A 19,674-nucleotide genomic window follows, 5' to 3' on the forward strand; every position below is an offset into this window, starting at 1 on the left:
TAATTTTAAAAAGGTCTCATTTATAAATTACCCTTATATCTTTAAAAGTTAAATTGTAGATTTCTAACCTAAAATTTTCATTTGTTACGACATAGCTTATCTTGAAATAAACTATTTAGTCATTCTTTCCTTTGTGTATTAAGAGAATATTTATTGAGCACCTTCTCTTCTGGCTGCTGATATATAAAAATCAGTAAAATAGGTTCCTATCCTCAAGAGACTCATGGTTTATTGGGACTTTTTTGTTTTGTTTTGATGGCCTACTTATTACAGTGCATAAATTCATAATTTTGAAGTTTTGCATTTCAAAACTTGAGGTCATAGGAAACAAGTAATTGTTGTTACAAACACTAAAACTTATTTTGTAAAAATAGCCTACACTTTCCCTCGCTGTTTTGACTCAGTGGATAGAGCATCGACCTGGGGACTGAAAGGTCCTGGGTTCGATTCTGGTCAAGGACACATGCCCGGGGTTGTGGGCTTAATCCACAGTAGAGGTGTGCAGGAGGTAACCAATCAATGATTCTCTCTCATAATTAATATTTCTATCTCTCTCCCTCTCCCTTTCTCTCTGAAATCAATAAAAAAAAATTTTAAAAATAAAATAGCCTGCACTATGTTTTTTAAAAAACATTTAAATATAATAAAAAATACATTCACAATAAAGCTCTATTCAGTACCTTCATTGTATGTGATAATTACCTTTTGAAGTAGCTTTTAAAGAGCTATAACAAATGTAATTCCTTCTGCTTCTTCATTTTGTCTGAATCAGTTTGGCATGAGAGAGAACCCCAAAAGTACTAGTATAACATAAACCAATATTACTTTAATTTGTTACCTTTTACTTAAAGGTGCTTTAGGTTATAATGATGAATAGAAAAAAGGAAGTGATTTTTCTTAAAGCACATCAAGCATTTTTGAACTATATTTGAATCTAAAATGCTTGGATAGAATTAGTCTTATGTGGCCATTTGGTCTTGCTTACTTTGAAGTCTTAGACCCAAAGGTTCTGAACAGAAAGTATCAAAGAGCAAAATGTGAAACATTAGCCTGGAAAAATAAAGTGATCAAAAAGCTAAGGCATGAAAGAAAATATTTACACCAGAAGAAGCTTACAGTTGATTCAAAAGACAAATATTAAGGAACAACAAAGTAAAATGTTAACATCTGTTTCAAAATATTATAGAGTTAGAAATTGAACATTCATTTTAGTGGGCCAGTAGCTTAATACCTTGTTAAAACTTCAAACAGATGATGAAAGTCACTTTTATTTACCTCACCAGTCATATAGCAATGTTCTGATAATTTTCTCTGCATCTTTAAATACTATGTTAAAGAAGTGGTACTTGTTAAAAGGAGATAATCGACATTAAAGAAGAACTTTAGGGCTTATTGTTTTCATTAATTAATTTAATCATCCTTGATTGGAGCAAGGGCCACCTCTATGCTTCCAGAGGTCACCAGTCAGAGTTTTAGGTATAATAATCTTCTACATATATAAAAGCCTAATATGCAAAGTGTCCCCTCGGGAGTTCGACTGACCGGGAGTTCAGTCACTCACTATGACATGCGCTGAACACCAGGGGGTGACGTGGAATGAAGGAAGGTCCCAGCCGGCAGTCGGCAGCCGGGGAAGGGAGGCCCTGGCTTGCAGCTGCTAGGGACCTTACCCGTGCACAAATTTTGTGCACTGGGCCTCTAATTTATCTATATTGTTGCTTGACTTTTTACTATCCATACTATTATTTTCTGAGTTAGATGTTTGGGAATCAGGATTAAAAATGATCAATTTGCCTTTGGACATATTATGGTGATGATAAATATACAACATTACATTTGTGTCACATTCTCCATTTTTATTAGACACTAGAGGCCCGATGCATGAAATTTGTGCAAGTGGCTCAGTCCCTGCTGCTGCAGTGGCTGCCTCTGCCTCGGCCCCCGCTTGCTGCCACGGCTGCCTCTGCCTTGGTGCCCCCCCAACCCGCCACGCCGTGTCTTTGTCTGGAAGGTCGTCTGGAAGGACGTCTGGTCTAATTAGCATATTATTATTACCATATTTTCCGGTGTATGAGATGACTGGGCATATAGAAGATTTTCCTGGGTTAAAAAGTCGTCTTATACGCCGGAAAATACGGTATTTTAGATGTATGTATTCACTAATATATAACAGTTTTATTAGGTGGGCGTTATTATTTCTACTTTACAGATTAAGAAACCAAGATCATATAAAGAATATGTGTTAGGACTGAAATCAGAACACAGGTATTATAATATTAAAGCTAGTGCTATTTCCACTAGACCTCAGTTGTTTCAAGAGATATCCCACATTCATTTAGAAGAGCAGTATGATATCTTAGGGTAAAATGCCATAAAACTTGTGTATGAGAGAAATACATGGACAAATTAAAAGAATATATTAATATCACCCTCATCATTGTATTAAAATGAAAAGGAATTAAAAAACCTAATTTGCCCATTTGAATTTAAGTTATACTTCCTGACTTAATTGACTTGTATTTTACAAATAAATAAGAAGTATTGACAATCATAGTGTGAGGAGGTGGCTGTAGAAAAACACAGGAAGAGAAATGGAAGTAATAATTGAGTGCCTGTATTACATTTATTACATATACTTAAGTATATTTTGCTTAATGTCATTATTGCAGGGTGGCATAATAAGCTAATATCATTGAATCAAAAAAATTAGATGGTTGTGCTCATGACTAAATCTGACAATAAATGAGTAAAATTTTGCAACAAATAGAGCAGAATTTTACTCATTTTTCATTTATATTTTGAAGCTATATTTGCTCATTTCCTGTCCAGGCAGTAGGATTCAAACTTAGCAATTGCCAATAGGTCTGATTCTTATATATGATCTGCTTTTTAAATTGTTGTCTGTAAGGCAGGCCTAACTGACATTTTGTTAAGAGATTAAGCAAAAACACACGTACATATATATAACACATAGACACAGATAACAGTGTGGTGATAGAGGGAAAAAGGGGTGGGAGTACATGGAGGTGGGCTAAGGGGATATAAATGGGGATGGAAAAAAATTTGGGGTGCCGATGTAGTGTGCAGATGATATTTTGTTGAGTTGTACATTTGAAACCTGTATGGTTTTGTGAACCAATGGCATTCCAATAAGTTCAATAAGAAAAATATGCCCTGGCCGGTTTGGCTTAGTGGAAAGAGCATCAGCCCATGGACTGGAGAGTCCTGGGTTCGATTCTGGTCAAGGGCACATGCCTCGGTTGCAGGCTCCTGGTCCCAGGCACGTGGTTGGAGGCAGCCAATCCATGTTTCTCTCTCACATTGATAATTCTCTCTCCCTCTCTCTCTCTCTCTCTTCCTCTCTCTCTCTCTCTCTCTGTTTTTACCCCTCCCTTCCACTCTCTCTTAAAATCAATGGAGAAATACCCTTGGATGAGGATTTAAAAAAAAAAAAGAAAAAAAAAAGAAAAAGAAAATATATAAATATTCTTTTTTTAGCAAAAATATACGAAACATCCTACCTAATAAAATAGTAATATGCAAATTGGCCGCACCCTCGCTACGCCCAAGCCACACCCACCAGCCAAAACCACGCCCACCAGCCAATCAGGGCGAGCATGCAAATTACCCAACAAAGATGGCGGTTAATTTGCATACGCTGAGGGAGGGAGGAGTGAAGACTGAAGACAACTTAGAAGGAAGAGGGAGGAAAAGCGGAAAGCAAGGTGGCTGCCAGAAGGAAAGCCCGGGCGGGGCGGGGTGGGGCGGGGCGGAGCAGCACGGCGCAGGGCAGAGCAGGGCGGGCTGCAGCGGCGTGCGGGAGCAGGCGCAGCGGCCGAAATGGCAGTGGCAGCGCACGCGTCCGCAGCGGCTGCTTGCAGGATTCTTCCTGCAAATGGGCTACTAGTATCTTATATTTAAGTTTTGTTGGTAGTTGCTGAGGATTTATAAAAATGAATGGTGTACCAGTGTCCTCAGTAGTTTATTTAGATAGGAGGGTAATTTTTTGTATATTAATTATTATAAACATAAAAATGTGTAATATTACATATTGCATTTAGCCTATGACATAAAATATAGAACAAGTAAAATAAATAGCTGATATTCATGATGGACCCATAAGAAAGATACTAATAAAATACTATGGGGATCACTGAGAGGAGAAATAATTTCCATCTCAACAGATCTACTTCAGGTGGCATGTAATTTATCAGAAAAATAAAAATTGTTTAAGTCTGATAGGAAGATTTTGAATGTAATATGATTTTCTTACTAATTTTCTTATGTTTTACCATTGAACTTCCTACTAAAAATTTTCTTGTAGTGAGTAAATATAAATATTTATCTTTAGTGAAATTAAACTATATGAAATTCTCATGGAACCTATGACTAAATAGAGTAAAGTATTATTTTTTTTATTTTCTTCATTAAGGTATTGCATATGTGTTCTTATTCCCCCATTGCCCTACCACCACCAAACCCTCCTCCCCCTGCTCATGCCCTCACCCCCCTGGTATCTGTGTCCATTAGTTATGCTTATATGCATGCATATAAGTCCTTTGGTTGATCTCTCCCCCTTACCCTCACCCTCCCCTACCTTCCCTCTGAGGTTTGATGGTCTGATCGATGCTTCTCTGTCTCTGGATCTGTTTTTGTTCATCAGTTTATGTTGAAAAGAGAGGATTAAAACAACAACAGTGCTTCTATGACAATTATTAGTTAACCTAATCAGGAAAAAATCAGAGAACTCAAGTGCACAAAGAAGATATGGTAATAGAAATATAACCAGAGAATTAGAGAACATTAAAAGACTTCAATAGACTCTTTTGTTTAACTCTGCAAATTTGAAAGGTAGGATGAAATGGTTGATTGGAGAGGAAATACAAATTACCAAAATTACCAAAGAGAACTTTAAAATCTGAAAACACCAGTTACAGAAGCGTAGTTAACATTGCCTTTCCCAAGAGAGATAACTGGACCAGACTCAGGCAAATTCTACCAAACCTGTAAGGAATGGTTAAATTTGTTGCTGTTTAAATTATAATTATAATATATACCCTGAAATGTATTTTAAGGAAAACCTTTCAAAATACTTTAATAAGCTACTATAACATTAATCCTAAGACTTTTTAAAGGTACCGCATAAAATGTTTAAATACAAATCTTAGTCATTATATTTTACTTTTAAATTTATTATTATAACAATCCTAATATATAAAAATCAGGCTCTGTAACGTCCAAAACAACCGAAGGCTCGACCAAACACTGGAAGTCAGTCCTGCAGTCACTGCTGGGTTGCTGTGGCAACCCAGCAATGACTGCTGCCGGTGCTGGTGTGGTAACCCAGCACTGACTGCCAAGGGGGCTTCGGATCAGGCCCAGAGAGAGGCCCGAAGAGAGAGGCAAGGTCTGATCTGCAGCCTCCATGGCAGCTCTTGGTCAGTCATTGCCTCTTTCTTTTTCTCTGGGCTTTGACAGCAGCCACGCCTCTGTTTCTCTCCGAGCCTCCATGGGGGCTGTTGATCAGCCCTGCCTCTCTGATCAGGCCTAGAGACACTTACTGGCAAAAGCTGAGATTTTGATGCAGACTGGCATAGAAACTGACCAATCAGAACCAAATCTGGGTGAACTGTGAGGAGCCAATGGCTGCCTAGGAGGCAGAGCTTTTGACACTGACTGGCATAGAAACCGACCAATCAGAACCAAATCTGGGTGAACTGTGAGGAGCCAATGGCTGCCTAGGAGGCAGAGCTTTTGACACTGGCATAGAAACCGACCAATCAGAACCAAATTGACAAGCAAAGGAGGGAAGTTGGGGGCGAGATCAGGCCTGCAGGGGAGGGCAGTTAGGGGTGAGATCAGGCCGGCAGAGTAGGGGTGATCAGGCAGGCAGAGGCTGTTAGGGGTGATCAGGCCAGTAGGGGAGAGCAGTTGGCGGCAAGATCAGGTCAGCAGGGGAGGGCATTTGGGGGCGAGATCAGCCCTGCAGGGGAGGGCAGTTGGGGGCAACCAAGTCATCAGGGGAGGGCAGTTGGGGGCGAGATCAGGCTGGCAGGGGAAGGCAGTTGGGGGCGAGTACAGGCCAGCAGGGTAGGGCAGTTGGGGGCAACCAGATCAGCAGGGGAGGGCAGTTGGGGCGAGATCAGGCCAGCCAGGGAGGGCAGTTGGGGGTGAGATCAGGCCGGCAGGGAGAGCAGTTAGGGCGACCAGGCAGGCAGACAGAGGGTTTAGGGGCAATCACACAGGCAGGCAGAGGCAGTTAGGTGCGATCAGGCAGGCAAGCAGGTGAATGGTTAGGAGCCAGCCATCCCTTTGGGATCGGGCCTAAACTGGCAGTCGGACATCCCCCAAGGGGTCCCCGATTGGAGAGGGTGCAGGCTGGGCTGAGGGAACCCCCCTCCATGCACGAATTTTGTGCACCGGGCCACTAGTATTATATATGACATCATGTTATTTTATGATATCACTAGAGGCCCGATGCATGAAATTCATGCAAGTGGCTCAGCCCTTGCAGCCCCAGCTTGGTCCGGAAGGTCATCCAGACCATCCTTCTGCTGTTGGGTGTAATTAGCATATTAGCTCTTTATTATATAGGATTATTGACAGATGACTTGATTATCTATAAAAACTACTCAAAAGAATCCTTTTAAAAATTATTAGAATTAATAAAGAGGTCAATGGGGAAAAAAGGGGGACATGTGTAATACTTTCAATGATAAAAATATTTTTTAAAAGATTTTAAAAATTAATGATTCTTTCAGGTACATTTGTTAATATTTCACCTGTCAGTCTTTACTTTCCAACTGAATTTAAAGCCTCATATATCTTCTGAGTTTCTGAGAAAATAGAAGAAACTAATTAAGTATATGATGTTTGCATTAGTTTCAGAACAGACTAATCTATTATTTTGGGAAGAACTTTTTCCCCCTCAAATTCATATAATAAGCCTACTGGTCTTTTAGTGGTGGCTAAATATAGGTTTTCATTCTTTTGTTTATGACTGTAATATGAACTTTAAAAAATTCTAAATTTAATAAAATTTTATTAATTAAAAAATAAAGGTATAGCAAGGTTGCTATATACAAAATTAAATAAAAAATTATTTACCAATCAGCAGAAAATATGAATACATAACAAGAATTTAATCAGGTATATTCAATAACTTTGTGGAAAAAACACATCTTTTTTGAAAGACCAAGATAAATATGGATATATCATGTTCATAGATTGTTAGGGTCAGTATTGGAAATATGCCAATTCTCCCCAAACTGCCTCTAAGTTTGATCTAATTACAGTAAAAATTCCAACTGTATGTGTGTGTGTGTGTGTAGGTGTGTGAGAGAGAGAGACAGAGAGAGAGACAGAGAACTTCATAAGAAAGTTCTAAAATGTATATATATATAGAACAAACATCTGAAAAGGGCCTAGACATTCCTGAAGATAAATTAAAGGCTATGTGTGTGTTTGTGTGTTGGGAGGGCTCTTTTTAGCATTTTTCGGTAGTTATTTTACTAGTATAATGTTATAGACTTAAAATAGTCCATATATATAAAAAGCCAGCACCTGGAACGCTGTAACGACCAGAATGACTTATCTCTGTGATGCCCACTGCAGCCAGCAAACTGGCCCGATTGTGGGTGGACCAGTGGCCAACCTCCCACGGCCCCTTTCCCCGGTCAGCCCCACCCCTGATCACCCTCTCTCCCCCTATAGGGCCTGCCCCCAATGGGCCCCCACCACTGCAATTGGCCCATAGCACCTGCCCCTGCCCGGCTCCACCCCACATTGGCCCCCTCCCCGATTAGGGGCGGGGCTGTCCAGCCAACCGCCTGTGGCCCCTCCCCCTGGCCAGCCCTGCTCCAGATGGGCCCCCACCACCCTGATTGGCCCAGGGCCCCTACCCCCACCCAGCTCTGCCCGTGATTGCCCACACACACATACAAATAGGGGGCGGGACCCGCCGCCCTATGGCCCCTCCCCCTGGCTGCTGGCTCCTGATCAGCCCCCCCCCCCACTGGGGTGGGGCCAGCTGTCCCACCACCCACAGCCCCTCCCCATGGCCAGTCCCATCCCCGATCAGCCACCACCACCCTGATCAGCCTGTGGCCCCTTCCCCCCAGCTGGCCCCACCCCTGATTGCCCCCCCACACCAATCAGGGGCAGGACCAGCCAGCCAATCACCTGCGGCCCCTCCCCACCAGCCAGCCCGGCCCTGATTTGGCCCCGATTGGGGCTGGCTGGCCGGCCAACCCTCCGCTGTCTTCTCCTCCCAACAGGCCCGGCCCGATCCATCCCAATTGGGGCCGGGCCAGCTATACCCTACCTGTGCACGAATTTGTGCACTGGGCCTTTAGTATAATAATAATTGAAACAGGGCACAATTGCTTATTTATGTAGGGAGAAAGATAAAATATCTCTTGTCATGAAAAAAATTATTCTAGTTGGATTAAGAAATTTAAATATGAAAGATAAACTACAGATCATTCTATAACAATAAGTATAGCTTTGCCTCATTCTTTCTGAAAACTGTCAGCAAGCCTACCAAGCAGCAAGCAGAAAATGTTAGAAAGTCACAATTACTAAAAAAAAGAATTAGTATCCAGAATTATAAAGAACTTTTTTTAAAATATATTTTATTGATTTTTTTTACAGAGAGGAAGGGTGAGGGATAGAGAGCTAGAAACATCGATGAGAGACAAACATTGACCAGCTGCCTCCTGCACACCCCCTACCGGGGATGTGCCCGCAACCAATGTACATGCCCTTGACCGGAATCGAACCTGGGACCTTTCAGTCCGCAGACCGACGCTCTATCCACTGAGCCAAACCGGCCTTGGCTATAAAGAACTTTTTTAAAAACAGTAATAGAAATATCAAAAACTGTGCAGAAAAGGGTCAACACAACAGGCATGAGGTGGCTATCCTTAGAAACTTAGTCCTCCTTGCATAATTGGCCCTTGGCTAGCACCTGGGAACTTTTCTTTCCAAGACATTTCATCCCATAGTTTTCTAACTGATAGGGCTGGTTTTCTGTGCTTGTTTGTGTAAAGAGTATGGTTTATGCAAAACACTGGTTTTCATTTTAAGGCTTTTGAAATTTGATGTATGCTAAGCTAAAGATACTTTTATGACCAGTTAACAATAAAAACCTTGGGCACTGAGTCTTTAATGAACTTCACTGGCCAGAGGCATTGCATACATGTTTCTACCTTTTTGTTGCCGGGGAAAAGTTTGTTCTATGTGGCCCCTGATAGGAGAGTGTAAGGAAGCCTACAGAAAGATTCCTTCATATTCCCGCTGTTTTTCCCCCTTGTGATTCAGCTATATACACTCTGTCATGGTAATAAATCTTGGCTCTGAGTATATCTATATGCCAAGTTACATGAGTCCTAGTGAATCTCTAAATGTGGGGGTGGTCTTGGGGACCCCAACCCAACAACTTACCAGAGAAATGGATAAAAGACCTAGAGGGTATTATGCTAAGTGAAATAAATCAGTCAAAGAAAGATTTCACTTATAAAAGGGTCCCAAAATATGTTGAATAATTATAAAGGCAGTGTTTATTAAATTACATTTCATTTTCAAAATTGAGCTATCAGCTGTTAAAGTGTGTATACGTTTTTTGGAACACCCTGTAAATGGAATCTAAAGAACAAAAGAAATGAGCAAAAGTGAAACAGACTGGTTGCCAGAATAGAGGGGGCTTGGAAGACTGGGTTACATGAAACAATATTGATGACTTTCAAATAAATAATGTTGATTGAAAAAGCAAATCACAAACGAATACTTACCAGTGATATGACGTTTAGAAATACGTATGACTAAGCAATGTACTTTTTAGGGATACAAATATATGGTAAAACTATAATTGGAAGAGAATTACAAACACAAAAATTTCAGCTATGTGTTTCTTTTGGGGGATATAAGGGGGACACAATTAGGGAGAAGCAGAGATGGACCTTTACTGAAAATAAGATGTTCTTTACTTAATCTGCTTGGCAAGTACACAGTTGTTCATTGGAACTTTATTTTTTTTATACTTTATTCATATTTAATAGTCTGTCTTTAGCAAATATTTATTCAATATTTACTAAAACAGTTTTCAAAAAAACTTGTTATGTTGGTGAATGAAGGTAAGGGGAAATAGTCACTCTCATGTATTGCTTATCTAATCTAATAATAGACAAATATGCAAATTGACCATACCTCCGACACACCCACAAAGCCACGCCCACGAGCCACGCCCACCATCCGATCAGAGCGGGTATGCAAATTAACCCAAACCAAGATGGCTACAGCCACAGAGAGCAAGGTTTCCTAGGTAACAGAGGAAGCCAAGCTTTCCGCCTGCCCTAGCCAGGCCTAAGCCTCCACTCAAGCTACAAAGTTTCAATTATAGAAGGTAAACAAATTCAAACAAATGGCGGCAGAATGGAGCTTGAGAGAGCAGGCCAGGGTTGCCGCTGGCAACAGGGGAAGCAAAGCTTTCTGCACACCCTGGCCGGGCCCACCCACTTAAGGCAACAAAGTTTCAATTATAACCCCAACACAAATGGCTGCCGGCTGCCCGTGGAGGGAGCCCCAGGCTTGGCTCCACTCCAGGCTACAAAGTTTCAATTGTAGAAGGAAAATAAATTCCAGATACCAGGGCCTCCGCTTGCATTGCCAGAGGGTGTGGCCGGCCTGCAAACCACCACAGGCCCCTCGCTCAGGCCGCCCCATGCCCCAAGTGAACCCCACCCTGATCAGGGACACCCTTCAGGGCAAACCAGCTGGCCCCACTCCTGTACCAGGCCTCTATCCTATCTAATAAAAGAATAATATGCAGATTGATCATCACTGCAACACACAATATAGCTGCCCCCATGTGGTCAAAGATCCTGCCCCCATGTGGACACAAGATGGCCATCACAAGATGGCCAGCAGGAGAGGGCAGTTGGGAGGCACCCGGCCTGCAAGGGAGGGCAGTTGGAGGTGATCAACCCTGCAGGAGAGGGCAGTTAGGGGTAACCAGGCCGGCAGAGGAGGGAAGTTGGGGACAAACAGGCTGGCAGCAGAGTGGTTAGGGGGTGTTCAGGCTGGCAGGCAGAAGCGGTTAGGGGCAATCAGGAAGGCAGGCAGGCAAGCAGTTTGGAGCCAGCAGTTCTGGATTGGAGAGGGTACAGGCTGGGCTGAGGGACAATCCCCCTCCGTGCACGAATTTCGTGCACCGGGCCTCTAGTGAGAATATAAATTGCTACAACCTGAAAGAGCAACTTGGTGATATATATGTATATAAATACTACAGACCCGGTGCACAGATTCATGCATCGTGGGGTCCCCAGCGTGGCCTGTGGGGATCGGGCCAAAACCGGCAGTCCAACATCCCCCGAGGGATGCATTAGTGCGCGAAGTGGCAGACGGCCCTGGGAGGAGCCCGAGCCCGGGCCGGGCATCACTCCTGCTCTTCCCAGCCCCACTGTGCCTGTACCTCCGCTGCTTGCTGCTCGGTAGGCTCGCTGACAGTTTTCAGAAAGAATGAGGCAAAGCTATACTGATTGTTGTAGAATGATCTCTATAAAATATACAGAGCAATGTGTATAGTATGCTGCCTTGTGGGGCAGTGGTGATGGGTGGTCAAGTTTACATGTACATAAGTATGTGTGAGTGACTGGAGCACAGAGATGGGAGTCTTAGCTTCTAATTTATATATTATTACAATATTTTGACATTCCTACTAGTATTTAAAATAATGCTGTTTTGAAAGGTGAAATGTTCTTTACTTCTTCCTACCTTTGTTGTTGTTCATAGTAATTATTCATTTTTTAAATATATCATTATAGGTACCCATCATACTTGGCACCTGAGGTAATTGCACAAGGAATTTCCAAAACCACTGATCATGTGCCAAGTGAAAAACCATTGCCTTCTGGCCCCAAATCAGATGTATGGTCTCTAGGAATCATTTTATTTGAGCTTTGTGTGGTAGGTATAAAAAAATATTAAATAATAATTTTTTAAAAATGTATTTCTTAGAATAATTTTTCAATAGGAAAACTATTTGGTAATAATATCTTTTTGCTTTGCAAATTGACTAGATACTAGAGGAGAAATGTCTTAATTCTCAATTTGACTTGTAACAAAATTCTGTTTGACAATATGCCTATTATTTTGGTAGCTCTAGAAATGTTTATACTTTTACTAACTATAAATTTTACTAAATGTAAATATCATTTTGGTATTTCTTTTAACCTTGTATTAAGTACAAAAAAATTTACACTGTACAAAGTTAAAAACGAAATATTGTATAAATGTTTACATTAAAACTGCTTACATTCTTTTATATGTTCATGCTCTCTCCCTTCTATAGTAGTGTTTATTTTTAGATACCTCTTCTTCTCCTGTTCTCTTATGTTTCCTATAAGACTCATTTTATATGTTGGCTTTTTATGAGGCCTTTCCCAGATATCCTCTGTATTTATTAGGGTAAAGAATAAACTGGTATAAAAACAAAGGAGTTAAAAATGCAGTAGTTTAAAGAACATAGATGTTTTTCTCCCTCATGTAACAGTCCATTGAGGCTAGGGTGGGCTTTATTCTACAACTAGAGGCCTGATGCACGAAAATCTGTGCAAGAGTAGGCCTTGCTTCCCCCGGCTGCCGGCACCAGCTTCCCTCCAGCACCCGGGACTTGGGCTGCTTCCCTCCTCCAGCTGCCGGCAGGCACCCGGGACCTGGGCTGGCTTCCCTCAGGCCACCTGCAGGCACGCGGACCCAGGCTGGCTACCCTTGGGCCATCCGCAGGCACCCAGACCCAGGCTGGCTACCTTTGGACCACCCGCAGGCACTTGGGACCTAGGCTGGTTTCCCACGGGCCACCTGCCACAGGCACCTGGGACCCGGGCTGGCTTCTCTCCAGCCCCTACTTCATCAGGAAGGACGTCCGGAATGACATCCAGAAGACATCCAGTCTAATTAGCATATTACCCTTTTATTATTATAGATGTCATGCAGAAACCGAGGCTATCAGGAATGGCTCCAGCATCTAGTTTCCAAAGTTCTCTCTTTATCACCTTTTTTTTTAGCCATGAAGGAAGGAAGGAGAAGAGTGATTTCATAGTAACAATTTAAGGATGTGATCTACTAGTAAAAGTTGCCATGATGAACTCTACTTTTCACTAGTGATAATTTACACATGTTGCTACATATAGGTACAAGGTAGACTAGGACATGTTGTCTTCAGCTAGACACCTAAATATTGAGAAAGGAGTTGAAAATGGAATTGGAGGAGCAACTAACAATCTGTCGATTCCACCTTCAAATATCTGCCAGCCTTAGTTTACTATCTTCTTTGCTCTCCTCTTCTATTTTGGCATTTATCAAATTTGTTACTTTACTTTGATTATTAGGTTATTTGATGCAGAAATTTTTATTATTTATCTATTATATCTGTCTTCCAAGGAACTTTCAAAATATTTTGAAAAATTAAGTCACTAATGTTTACCCTATTTAAGAATTAGATTGACATTATTTTTCTTCTTTTTCAACAGCAGAAGTAGTAAAGCATAATAGTTAAGAGATAAGCTTCTGTAGTCAGAGAGAACTGGGTTTAAATTCTGATGCTGCAGAGAATAGCTGTGTGAGTAAGGGTAGCTAACTAACTTCTCAAAGCCTTGGTTCCACTTCTGTAAATAACAATAGTGTCTATATTGTTAAGTTGTTGGAAAAATAAAATGAAATAATGTATATAAAGTACTTAGTACAGAGTGTTACATAGTGAACAATCCATAAATGTTAGCTTTTATTATTATTAATTATGCATAATATCCTGGCTGGAGTGGCTTATTTGTTTGAGCATAGTCCTGTGCAATGAAAGATTTCTGGTTCGATTCCTGGTCAGGGCATATACCTGGGTTACAGGTTCGATACCAGGTTGGGGCACGTATAGAGGCAACTGATCTCTCTCTCTCTCTCTCTCTCTCTCTCTCTCTCTCTCTCTCTCTCTCTTCCCCCCTTCCTCTCTCTAAACATGTCCTCAAGTGAGGATTAAAATAATAATAGTAATAAAAATAATAAATATGCATAATAACATTTGTTGTTTACATATTGGCAGTTCTTTCTCTAAGGGAAAATGTCAGATTTTCAGATTCCTGCTATCCTTTGTTTAGACCATCGTACTTTTTTCGTTGGTACAAAATAATAATAAATCTTATTGTTGTTTAAAATCATAGACAAATTGAAAAATTATTTTGGAATATGAAAGCGAAGTATAATAAATTTAAATGTAAAATATACAGTTTTTTCTTTTTACTACCATCAACTATATCTAAACTCTTTATTAATGATCTGGGTATGTTTTTTTTTTTAAATTTCTTTATTGATTAAGGTATCACATATTTTTCCTCGTCCCCCCATTTCCATCCCACCGCCCTCCCCACACATGCCCCCACCCCCCTGTTGTCCTTAACCACTGGTTGGGCTCATATGTCTGCACACAAGTCCTTTGGTTGATCTCTCCCTTTATCCCCACCCTTCCCTACCCTCCCCCCGAGGCCCGACAGTCTGATCCATGCCTCCTTGTTTCTGGGTCTGTTCTTGTTCATCAGTCTATGTTGTTCATTATTTCCCCTAGATGAGTGAGATCATGTGCTCTTAGAAATACACTTATAAGAACCAAAAATGAGACAAGCAATAATGGTTATGGTGACAGGCAAATGAATCGGTCTGTAGTGAGTTTCTTTCTGGGCCAACAGTTCTTTTGAGACCCAATTTCAATGTCCAACAGTTCCTTATGTGTACATGTCAGCACTGACATTTCAGTTCTGGATGGTGGACAACTGGTGGTAATGCAGGTCCGACTCTGTCTGGTTTGGTCCTGGGCAATCTGCAGTGATGCACAGCTGCTAACTGCTATTATGGGAAGGCCACATCAGCATCTTCTGTCTCTGGACTGCTTCTCTTCTGTCTTCATGGCTGGAGTAGTCCTGTCGATTCTTCTCTTGCTAGAATCCACATGGTCTCGGAGTTGTTTTCCTCTTGTCCCAGGTAAAATTACCATACATCTGATGATTGCTAGCGTGGCTAGAAAGGCGTTCTCAAGCATTCTTGGTTTCTGGTTATCTCACAATTTCTTCCCTGAGGTTTGACATTCTGATTGATGTTTCTCTGTTTCTGGATCTATTTTATCCCCATCAATTTATGTTGTTCATTATATTCCACAAATGAGTGAGATCATGTGATATTTATCTTTCTCTGCCTGGCTTATTTCACTAAGCATAATGTTCTCCATCTCCATCCATATTGTTGTAAATGGTAAGAGCTCCTTCTTTTTTACCGCAGCGTAGTATTCCATTGTGTAGATGTACCACAGTTTTTTAATCCACTCATCTGCTGATGGGCACTTAGGCTGTTTCCAAATCTTAGCTATGGTGAATTGTGCTGCTATGAACATAGGAGTGCATATATCCTTTCTGATTGATGTTTCCAGTTTCTTGGGATATATTCCTAGAAGTGGGATCACTGGGTCAAATGGGAGTTCTATTTTTAGTTTTTTAAGGAAACTCCAAACTGTTCTCCACAGTGGCTGCACCAGTCTGCATTCCCACCAACAGTGCACAAGGGTTCCTTTTTCTCCACATCCTCTCCAGCACTTGTCATTTGTTGACTTGTTGATAATGGCCATTCTGACAGGTGTGAGGTGGTACCGCATTGTTGTTTTGATTTGCATCTCTCTAATGATTAGTGATTTAGAGCAGGTTTTCATATGTCTCTTGGCCTTCCTTCTGTCTTCTTTCGAAAAGTGTCTATTTAGATCAGTTGCCCATTTTTTGATTGGGTTGTTTATCTTCTTTTTGTTAAGCTGCATGAGTTCCCTGTAAATGTTGGAGATTAAACCCTTATCGTTGATATCATTGGCAAATATATTCTCCCATGTAGTGGGCTTTCTTGTTGTTTTATTGATGGTTTCCTTTGCTGTGAAAAAGCTTTTTATTTTGATGTAGTCCCATTTGTTTATTTTCTCTTTAGCTTCCATTGCCCTAGGAGCAGTATCAGCGAAGAAGTTCTTTTGGCATATGTCAGAAATTTTTCTGCCTGTAGATTCCTCTAGTATTTTTATGGTTTCCTGTCTTATGTTTAAGTCTTTGATCCATTTTGAGTTTATTTTTGTGTATGGTGTAAGTTGGTGGTCTAGTTTCAGTTTTTTGCATGTATCTGTCCAATTTTCCCAACACCATTTGTTGAAGAGACTGTCTTGACTCCATTGTATGTTCATGCCTCCTTTGTCAAATATTAATTGAGAATAGTGATTTGGATCTATTTCTGGGTTCTCTATTCTATTCCATTGATCTATATGTCTGTTCTTGTGCCAATACCAGGCAGTTTTGAGAACAGTGGCTTTGTAATATAGCTTGAAATCTGGTATGGAGATCCCACCTACTTTGTTCTTCTTTCTCAGGATTGCTGTGGCTATTCGGGGTCTTTTTTTATTCCAGATGAATTTTTGGAAAGTTCGTTCTAGGTCTGTGAAGTACTCCATTGGTATTTTCATGGGAAGTGCATTGAAATTATAGATTGCTTTGGGTAGTATGGACATTTTGATGATGTTGATTCTACCAATCCATGAACATGGTATGTTCTTCCATCTGTTTATGTCTTCTTCTATCTCTTTTTTCATTGTTGTGTAGTTTTCCGCGTATAGGTCTTTTACCTCCTTAGTTAAGTTTATTCCTAGGTATCTTAATTTTTTTGGTGTGATGGTAAATGGGATTGCTTTTTTAGTCTCTCTTTCTGTAAGTTCATTATTGGTGTATAGAAATGCCATAGATTTCTTAGCATTTATTTTGTATCCTGCTACTCTGCCGAATTCATTTATTAAGTCTAGTAATTTTTTGATGGAGTCTTTAGGGTTTTCTATGTACAGTATCATGTCATCTGCAAATAAGGAGAGTTTTACTTCTTCTTTTCCAATTTGGATGCCTTTTATTTCTTCTTCTTGTCTGATTGCAATGGCTAGTATTTCCAACACTATGTTGAACAGGAGTGGTGAGAGTGGGCATCCCTGTCTTGTTCCTGTTCTTAGGGGAAATGGTTTTAGTTTTTGCCCATTGAGTATGATGTTGGCTGTGGGTTTGTCATATATGGCTTTTATTATGTTGAGGTATGATCCTTCTATTCCCAGCTTGCTGAGAGTTTTTATCAAGAAAGGGTGTTGGATTTTGTCAAATGCTTTTTCTGCAATTGATATGACTATATGGTTTTTATCTCTCAATTTGTTTATGTGATGTATCACGTTTATTGATTTGCGAATATTGTACCATCCTTGCATCCCAGGGATAAATCCTACTTGGTCGTGGTGTATGATCTTTCTGATGTATTGCTGGATTCGATTTGCTAGAATTTTGTTGAGGATTTTGGCATCTATGTAATTCTCCTTCATTGTGTTATCTTTACCTGGTTTTGGTATTAGGGTGATGCTGGCTTCATAGAAGGAGCTTGGAAGTGTTCCTTCTTCTTGAATTTTCTGGAATAGTCTGAGGAGGATAGGTTTTAGCTCTTCGTTAAATGTTTTATAAAACTCCCCTGTGAAGCCGTCTGGCCCCAGGCTTTTGTTTGCTGGAAGCTTTTTGATAACTTCTTCAATTTCTTCCATAGTTATCAGCCTATTGAGATTTTTAGTCTCTTCCTGAGTAAGTTTTGGAAGGTTGTGTTTTTCTAGGAATGTGTCCATTTCCTCCAGGTTGTCTAGTTTGTTGGAGTAGAGTTGTTCATAGTATTTTTTGACAATCCTTTGTATTTCTGTGGGGTCTGTTGTTATTTCACCTCTTTCATTTCTGATTTTGTTTATTTGGGTCCTCTCTCTTTGTTTCTTGGTGAGCCTGGCTAGAGGTTCATCAATCTTGTTTATCCTTTCAAAGAACCAGCTCTTGGTTTTATTGATCTTGTGTATTGTTTTTTTGGTCTCTATGTCATTCATTTCTGCTCTGATCTTTATTATTTCCTTTCTTCTGCTCACTGTGGGCTTTTCTTGTTGCTCCCTTTCTAATTCTTTGAGTTGTTGAGATAGATGATCTATTAACATTTTTTCTTGTTTTTTGAGGTAGGCCTGTAGAGCTATACATTTGCCTCTCAGGACTGCTTTCATTGTGTCCCATAGGTTTTGCAATGTTGTATTTTTATTGTCATTAGTTTCCAGGATGTTTTTAATTTCTTCTTTGATCTCATTGATAACCCAATCATTGTTTAGTAGCATACTATTCAGTTTCCAAGTGTTTGAATTTTTTGGAATGTTTTTATTGAAGTTTATTTCTAATATTATGCCATTTTGGTCTGAGAAAATGCTTGATATGATTTCAATCTTTTTGAATTTGGGGAGACTTTGCTTGTTACCCAATATGTGGTCTATTTTTGAGAATGTCCCATGTGCACTTGAGAAGAACGTATATTCCCTGGTTTTGGGGTGAAATACTCTGAAGATGTCAATTAGGTCCATTTGATCTAGTGTGTCATTTAGAATTGCTGTTTCTTTGCTGATTTTTTGTCCAGAGGATTTATCCATTGATGTCAGTGGTGTATTAAAGTCCCCTACTATGATTGTATTGATGTTGATCTCTCCCTTGATGTCTTCCAGCAGATTTTTTATGTATTTGGGTGCTCCTGCGTTGGGTGCATATACGTTTACCAGAGTTATATCTTCTTGCTGGATTGCTCCCTTTAGTATTATGTAGTGGCCTTCCCTATCTCTTATTAAAGCCTTTACTTTGAGGTCTATTTTATCTGATATAAGTATCGCAACCCCAGCTTTTTTCTCCTTTCCATTTGCCTGAAAAATGTTTTTCCATCCCTTCACTCTCAGTCTGTGTGAGTCTTTTGCTCTAAGGTGGGTCTCTTGTAGACAGCAAATATATGGGTCATGTTTTCTTATCCATTCAGCTACCCTATGTCTTTTGATTGGTGCATTTAATCCATTTACATTTACTGTTATTATTGATAAGTACCTGTTTGTTGACATATTTTTCCTTAGTGTTTGTATTTCTTCTTGCCTTTCTCTTTCTTCTTTTTACAGCAGCCCCTTTAGCATTTCTTGCATTGCTGGTTTGGTAGTGATGAACTCTCTTAGCCCTTTTTTGTCTGTGAAGCTTCTGATTCCACCTTCAATTTTGAATGATAGCCTTGCTGGGTATAGTATTCTTGGATTCAGTCCCTTGTTTTCCATCACTTTGTATATTTCATTCCATTCCCTTCTGGCCTGGTGTGTTTCTGTTGAGAAATCAGTTGATATTCTGATAGGAGATCCCTTGTAGGTAACTTTCTGTTTCTCTCTGGCAGCCTTTAAGATTCTTGTTTTGTTGTTGGTGTTCGTCAGTTTAATTATGATGTGTCTTGGTGTCGGTCTTTTGGGGTTCAACTTGTTTGGGACTCTGTGTACTTCTTGGACTTGGATAGTTTTTTTCTTGCCAATATCAGGGAAGTTTTCTGTCATTATTTCTTCTAATAGGTTTTCTATTCCTTGCTTCTCTTCCTCTCCTTCTTTTATCCCTATTATTCGAAGGTTGTTTCGTTTTGTGTTGTCCCGAAGCTCCCTTAGGCTCTCCTCTTGCTTTTTGTCTTCTTTCCAATTGCTGCTGTGTTTGTGTGTATTTTCCTACCTTGTCTTCTAATTCGCTGATGCGGTCCTCAGCCTCTTCTACTCTACTC

At 40.3% G+C, this 19,674-nt stretch overlaps 1 protein-coding gene across 1 annotated transcript in view; it reads left to right on the forward strand.

The window, feature by feature from the left end:
* The window catches only part of TBCK (TBC1 domain containing kinase), a 182,805-nt gene that overhangs the window by 47,952 nt on the left and 115,179 nt on the right, over nucleotides 1–19,674 (forward strand). Inside the window, exon 6 of the mRNA XM_008150249.3 lies at nucleotides 11,823–11,964. Coding sequence (XP_008148471.2) covers nucleotides 11,823–11,964 — 142 coding nt within the window. The remainder of the gene's footprint in view (nucleotides 1–11,822; nucleotides 11,965–19,674) is intronic.

Source organism: Eptesicus fuscus, chromosome 2 (genome assembly GCF_027574615.1).
Source record: "Eptesicus fuscus isolate TK198812 chromosome 2, DD_ASM_mEF_20220401, whole genome shotgun sequence".
Lineage (NCBI taxonomy): Eukaryota > Metazoa > Chordata > Mammalia > Chiroptera > Vespertilionidae > Eptesicus > Eptesicus fuscus.